This window comes from Pteropus vampyrus, unplaced genomic scaffold (genome assembly GCF_000151845.1).
Source record: "Pteropus vampyrus isolate Shadow unplaced genomic scaffold, Pvam_2.0 Scaffold481, whole genome shotgun sequence".
Lineage (NCBI taxonomy): Eukaryota > Metazoa > Chordata > Mammalia > Chiroptera > Pteropodidae > Pteropus > Pteropus vampyrus.
Window position 1 is genome coordinate 97,760 of NW_011889262.1, and position 7,991 is coordinate 105,750.

Below are 7,991 nucleotides of genomic sequence, written 5' to 3' on the forward strand. Positions count from 1 at the left end.
AAAAAATATATAGATATTTGCTAAATTACCACTTGTATTATTTTTACGTGCTCCATCAACATAAGTCAGATTGTCCTTATTTGTTGTCCTTATTGGAGCGCTTTCATTAATATACATACTATTTTCTTTGTTTCCAATTGCTAGCTTTGTAGCTTCTTTCTATAGAAACAAAACAAAACAATAACCCAACTTTAGATATTCATTGACTTGTTCACTCACTCACTCATTCAGTCAGGAAGACAACAAACATTTATTATGTTTATCAAATCACAGGCACTCACCTGAGATTCTAGAAATATAAATAAAAGATTTTGTTCTTTATTGTAGTAGGGGGTAGAGATATATGAAAACAGTAAGCATAGAAAAGTACATTTGCTATATCTATAACTGAAGTGAATAAAGTACAGTAGGGCACAAAAGAGACATCAGTAATTTGTACCTGGGAAGCTCAGGAAATGCCTCAAAGATTGTATCATGAAAAATAAATGCAGAGAGAGGGTATGAAGGGCATGAAAGGGAAGCATGAGCACAACAAGAAGTATAAGACAACACAGCAAGTGAGGGCACCAAAATAATTTGGTAAGACTGGAACACGGGGAATGGGATGGAGAGAGAAAACTGGAGAGTCACAGCCACAGCGAACAAAGCAAGTGTCATGTTGGCATACGAGTTTCACCCTCAGGTAATGGAGAGCCACTAAATATGCAGAGGAGTTATATCATTACAAACATATTTTACAACAGTCACTTTGGCTACAATGTAAACATGAACATAAGTGAAGTAAACCTAGAGGCTACTGTTTCAAAAATGAAGGTGAGAAAGGGAATTACAATAAGATGTAACATCGGTAAGCAGGAAGAATATATTAAACTTGGTGACTGACTGGATATGATAATTTCAGGGAAGGCTGAAGTCCAGGATTTTTCATGCTTCAATATTTCAGTGGTGGATTTACTAGGATGGGGAAAACAGATGACAGAGGAGATTACAAAAGTTAGCAAAACGGAAAGTGCCAGGGGCAATGTCTTCAGTTTGGGACATATCAAATTGGAAGCACCCAGAGGACTTAGAAGAAAGTTCTGGATAAACACATTTGGAGTAGGACTAGGTGACCTTACTCAGGAAAAGCGTAGGATGTTAAGAAGATAGATATTTGTAACATATACTAAACTGATACAATTAAGCAATGCAAACCTACACAGAACTTGTGAAATGTTGAAAATGAAAGTAAGAGCAGAGACTATAAACATGAAATTCAATTTTTCAAAAATATATTTCAAATTCTGTTTCAGCAATATAAAATACTCTTTTATGGATATAGGCAAATGTTTATTTCTGGGATATTATAGTAAGAAGCATCTTAAGCTTAATGAAAAACATTAGTTGTCAAACACCAAGTCACAATACTACAAGAAGATTCTTTATTAAAAATTAATGTTAAAGGCCAGGTTTTAAATTCTAGAAGAGAAATGCTAAGAGAATTACGAGACTTTTTTAAGTACTGCTATGTTGCATTAAAGAAATATGAATCTCTATTTAAAAATACACATGGTTTCTCACTCCCCCATGAACAGCACACTAATAGCTCTAATTTCCCATCTGTTGTATTTAGCTTGGTAGATAAAGATTGCAGAAAATCATCTTGTGTTAAAAACCTAATAAAACTATACTTATCCCAGTTATCTCAGTTGAAGATTTAAGACTCTTCCAATAGATCTAAGATTATCAAGCAAGGCTGAGTGAAGAAAAAGACTAAAAACTCATGTGACCAGGATGTCTGAGTTCTAGATATGAAAGAATTTTCAGGTTACGTTTAACAATCATGAATACCAAAGTTAATAAAATTCCTCATGAATAATATGAAATGAATAAGTCCACAAATAATAAAATTAATCATTTTAAAGTTAAAACTTCAGTATCATTTAGTACATCCTAAATGTTGTGTAACCATCTTCTCTAATTCCAAAATATATTTTTTTGCCCCAAAAGAAACCCCATTGCCATTAAACGGTCACACCCCATTCTTGCAACCATCAGCCCCAGGCAATCGCTTATCTGTTCCTTGTCTCTATGGATTAATTTATTCTGCATATTTTATATAAAAGGAGTCACACAATAGATATTTTAAAAAGAATTTCTACAGAATAATTTCTGGATATTTTTAGTGTTGCAGCTTAAAATTTATTTTCTCATTTAATGAATAGAGATCAAGATCCTCATGTATATCAGACATTTTCATTATAATTAACATTCTGTTTGTCAAACAGCTAAAAACAAATGATTGTTTGTATTCATTTTCTTCCAAAAAAGAGAGAAAAGAGTAGAAACTTGTGGGGCAAAGATTCATGAATTAAAGCCATGCACATACTAAGTAGAAAACCCTGACCACATATATTGACAATGTTGACAGAGAGAGATGGACTGAAAACAGTCACTGAAGAAATGTTTTCTATAAAAATAAATTAGGCTAGAAATCAAAAAATTAAAAGTTGAGAGGAGACAGAGAAAAAAATGAGACAGTAGATCAACTACAAGTTTAAGATAAAAAGAGAGAAAAGCATAATTACAAAATGTATGTGGAGAAATAATTTCAGTATATATATATATTTATATCAGTAATACATCAGTATTAATAGGAATATATTATAAAAAGCCACTGTTTTACATATTTTATTATATCTCTTTGTAACATAGATTTAGTGAAAGAGAACTTAAATTTCTAAATTTAACTGTGTTACACCAACATAAAAAATGTGAAGATAAACAAACAAACAAACTCTGCACTGTATGCTACATCATTTTGGAACTGAAGGCACTAAGACATTCTTATGATTATTATAATTCGTAATTGGATCCATGAAAGATCTGACTCTGGGTGATGAACATACAATGCATATACAAATGATGTGTTATTGAATTGTACACTTAAAACATATAATTTTAACCAATGTCCTCCCAATAAATACAATTTTTTTCTATATAGATAGCTTTATAGAGTGCTGTCATTTTATTTATTTATTTATTTATTTATTTATTTATTTATTTATTTGGCAAGGCGACCCTTGGTTGACTTCACAGATTACAAGGACCTTGTCAGTTTACAATCCCTTATTTTTTATTTATTTATTTTCTTTTTTATGCCTACAGCACATGGTCCTCCTAGGTGGTCTCCCATCCAAGTACTAACCAGACCCGACCCTGCTTAGCTTCTGAGGTTAGACGAGATCGGGCTTGTTCATGGTAGCATGGCCGTAGATCCAATAAATATAATTTTAATAAAATTTTATTTAGATATAAGTATTATAAAAGTCAAGATAGTATAATTTAAAATTTGCATTAAAAATTCTTGTTGCTGACTAAATATTATATCTCCAACATGGTGAGAAAAATTTTCCCCAAATATAATTTTTTTATCACCATTTTTTTTTAACCAATTCTTATCTTCAGCCCTCACTTTCGAGACTTACTAAAGTAAACAAACACACATGTACACACACAACTAGTGATATTTTTATAAAATGGTTTCCTCTGACCAATTTTCTATTTTACCTATCACAACCAATGTTAGGTAGAACACTACTAAATTTTAAGAGTAAGTATTACACAAAACTAAATGCACAGCAGGAAAATTATCTTCATGCAGGAGCATTTTACCTTGGAAGCAAAACCGAAGTCTTCATCTTCTGATTCAGGCCATGAATCATCAAGGCCAGGTTTTCTGGAAAGTGTTTAGATAAAAGTATACAACAAAATAAGTAAGTTTGTTCATTTCTTTAAAGAACAACAATAAAAAGAGGTGAATAATAAGCTACCTGTGTATTAAATAAAGGTTCTTGATATAATTAAATTTAACCTGTGTTTTAAAAAACACTTTGTTATCTATTTCTGCCTCCACCTCTTCCCACCTACGAAATATTCTATGAAGACATACACTCAGTTCCCTTACAAAAAAGACATCCAATTATTGTCCAAGCCTGAGATTACATTGGTTTCACTAAAAGTCCTGAAGCCTGAATTGCAAATTGAGATAATAGTTGATGTAACTTCTGTAACCTGAATTAGAACAAATTGGATGACCTAAACCAAGACCCCTTCTCTATTGTTTGTCCCTGCCAGTCAAAAATCGCAGCCTTGGTTCTTTAGCATGAAAACCACTAACTATATGAGGTGATCCCATTCCTTCCTTTTACACTCAGACAGTGCAGAGTTTCCTGAAATGTTTGAAATGGTGGAAAGTTAAATGTAACAAAGTCAAAGAACAAATGTATATGCTGTTACCCTTCCCACTCCCAGATCCCTCTTCCGCAGGGCTCCATGGCAATCTCCAACCTGTAAATTTGCAGCCTCTGAAGGCACAGACGCCTGAAAAAAATGATGGACTTGAATGACCAAGAGCAGGAGCTCTCTATTTCCTTCCTTCTGGAAAATAAGCTAAATAGAGTCTTAGTCATCCACCCCTTACACAAGCATATTTTCAGCTACCCAACTCCATTACTGATTTGACAGTCAGTCCCAAGCTTGCACAACCCCCCATGTACATGGGAAGGACATAAGCGAATTAGGAAAGAGGTGGAGGTGAGGAGACGCCTGCCTTCGTCCATGGATCTAAGTAGTTCAGCAACCTCCAATCCCCTAGGACTAATGGATATCTCTGCCACACTCTGTAAATCAAGATGCAGGTAGATGATATCACATTCCTATGTGCTCTAAAGAGAATCTTTTCCAGTGTCTCAAATTATTTGATATCTTTTGATGGAAATGAATTTTTCTATTTCCTCGGATACAAAAACAAGCCAAAAAGCAGCAACCTGTTCAGGATTCCCTTGAACTCTTTATTTTAATCTGTCTTGCTAGGCCACTCCTTACATCCTATGTCTTTCCTTTTTGTAATTTATCTTTAACTTGTCATAAATGCCAATATTCTGACCTCTTTTACCTAATCTGATCTCTGATGTCTTTTCTAAAGTCCTTATTCCTATCCTAACCCAGTGCTGTTGCTCTGGAAACTTGGATTTTCCTGCTAATTCATTCCTACCCTCTTCCACTGTGTTCACTAGACCTACTGTCCCCACTTTGCTAATATTAAAAAGCTCACCTGCAGGTTGATAAAGAAAGAAGAATCCTGGGCTTAGAAACCTGAGGTTTTAAAATCTTATTTCTGTCGCTTACTGTATCCGAATAAATCACTTTAATCTCTTTGAGTTTCAGATTCTCCATGTGAAAAACCACTAGGCCAGGATATTACACACAGGTTGATGTACTATAGGGTGTTTTGATTAATTAATTGCTAAGATTCCTCAAATTTCTGAAATTCTGTGTGCTTTTGAGTCTGTAGAAAATGAAGAATTCTTAGCTGGCAGAAATGGAAAAAATAACGGAATGAAAGAAACAGCAAGACGAGCAGAGAGGGTAAAAAATCAAAAGCAGAACCAATGGGACTCAAGGCCCTGTCCAACGAGAAGAGTCTCACGACGCAGCGGCAGATCTTCAAGGACACTAGCGCAGCCACCTCTGCCAGGACACAGCTGACAGAAAAGAAGCGCACTCTACAGCTCCTGGAGATGGCGCTGCAGTCCCTCCTGGCAGTGAAACACTCCCTGGAACGCTCCTTGTCAGAGACCTAGGCAACGACTGTGCACAGTCGGCCCAGATCCGGCCCAGATCCAGGCTCAGATCCGGGCCCTGAAGGAGCAGCCGCACCAGGTCAGAACTGAGACCGAGGGCCAGAAACTGGGCTACGAGCAGCTCCTGGATATCCAGGTCCGTCTGAAAAATGAAATGGAGACCTACTGTGCCTGTTAGGTGGAGATGGAAACTCATGCTCTAAATCAAAGGGCTCTGGATCAGGAAGCTCAGTAAATTCATCCAAAGATGTAGCCAAAACCACACTGGTAAAGACGGTGGTTGAAGAGTGAGATCAACGTGGTAAATTCCCTTCATCGAGGATTCACTCTACTGAAGGAAAAACATCTAAAATGATCTATGACAATGCAGAATAAGTGTTTCTCTCTAGCTGTCATTTCTGAGAAAAGAATAATTTGGGAAAAGATCTTGCACAATTGCATTATTCTAAATATCAAAGAGATAATAAAAATACTTTCTACCCTTAAAGACAAGTTACTTAGCCAAAATAAATTTTCTTAGTTATCTTTTGCAGGAAGTTGGGTGTTTGTTTTCAAATAAATAAAAAGGTTGATGTGCACTCATTTTCATTAACTCATGACTAATAAATAATTATTCTCAATCAAAAAAGAAATCTCATAGAATAAGAAAATAAGGTTCTAGAGAAAAAAAGAGAAGAAACTTTACTGAAGTAAGCAGAGATACTAGCCCGAGGAAAAAACCAGACTGGGAAGACAGTAAGTAGAGAAGTCAATTACAAATAGCCTCTAAATAGATACTGAACTTATTAACATAGTACGATCTATACATAGATATTCTTCACTTACAGAGTAATAATTCACCTCAAGAAGACTAGACATCATTACACTTAAAAAAGACTTGCCTGATTAGGCCTTGCTTATGTAAAACCTAGGGTTCTGTGGCCATAGCTGACTGAGATTTGCCCTAGTTACCACTTCAGCTGTCCAGTATACTAAGATAAATACTTAGACTAACTGGGTTTTGTGGGAAGACTCTAAGTCAGCGTCAACACATAACTAAATTTGACTCTCTGAACATGTAATTCAGTTGAAGACTTTCTGAGATGATACAACTTGAATCTGTATATTAATGCCAGTGCTGCAAAAGAACTTATCAGTATAGACTGAGGGACAAGATGATGGATTTGGGAGCAAAGCAAGCTGAAGACCAAATCAGGGGCCCACCACTTGTTCACTATGGAATCACAGGTCAGTGAATCAACAGCCCTGAACCACAATTGCGTAATTGATTAAAAAAAAACAGGCTATAATAGCATAGCTACTTTGCAAACTCATTGTGATGACACTATGCAGTAACAAATATTAAGCACAGATGTAGTGTTTATCCCACAATAGAACACCCAACAAGTGTAACTTCCTTTACTCTGAATTCCCCTAGAAAACATATAATTTTTAAAAATCCATAAAATTCTACCTGCTTACAGAGTCTTCTTCAGAACTCTCATTCCCTATTAAAGAAAAAAAATTAAAATACATTTGAAATCAAGAATAGAAAAATACATGACTATAAAAGTATCAGACTGATACTTTGTTAAGAGGTATACCTTTGAGACCACACCTGAAGACTATTTTTGAATAAATATTAATGATACTATTGACAGATAATTACTATATTAACTTTTACTTCTTCTCCTTTATATATGTCAAATGTAAGAAAAATGGAATGGGGAATATTACTCAGCCATAGGAAGTGATGAAATACTGCCATTTGCAACAACATGGATGGACCTTGAAATAATCATACTAAGCAAAATAAGCCAGACAGAAAAGGTTGAAAATCACTTGATATCACTTATATGTGGGATATAAACCTAAAAGCAACAAATGAATAGGACAAACAAACAGAGACTCATGGAGATGGACAATCGACTAGTGGTTACCAGAGGGGAGGTGGACCGGGGAAAAAATTAAAAAAATAAAATGTTAAAAATAAATAAATAAATAAAATACACACACACACACACACATACACTCACACACACACACACACACACATACACACATAATGGAATGGGTTATTCCAAATTCAATACTTACAATGATGATAATCCTAACCAAACTGAAGCAAACTGACAGAATATGGTATCATTAGTAGAATCAGTATCATAAACTAACAATGTCAATTTCAGTAGCATGATTTCTCTGGACTTCTGCCATGAAGAACATTTAGGGGAGAGTATACTTATTGTGCTGTAACACATTGCACTTTCTCCACCTCTTTAGTCAAGCCTGTTCAGTTTAGGATGAAAAACCCTATTCAGGAAACGTGGTCTATACATGCTGCACTCTGCAGCATGGCAAAACATAGGAAAGAGACACTTTCTGGCC

At 35.1% G+C, this 7,991-nt stretch overlaps 1 protein-coding gene and 1 pseudogene across 1 annotated transcript in view; both read right to left on the reverse strand.

Annotated features, from left to right (window-relative positions):
* Positions 1-7,991, reverse strand: part of LOC105307144 (ankyrin repeat domain-containing protein 26-like) — a 105,352-nt gene that overhangs the window by 80,949 nt on the left and 16,412 nt on the right. The window contains 2 exon segments of the mRNA XM_023524595.1: positions 3,655-3,727; positions 7,078-7,111. Coding sequence (XP_023380363.1) covers positions 3,655-3,727; positions 7,078-7,111 — 107 coding nt within the window.
* Positions 3,139-3,257, reverse strand: LOC111732674 (annotated as a pseudogene).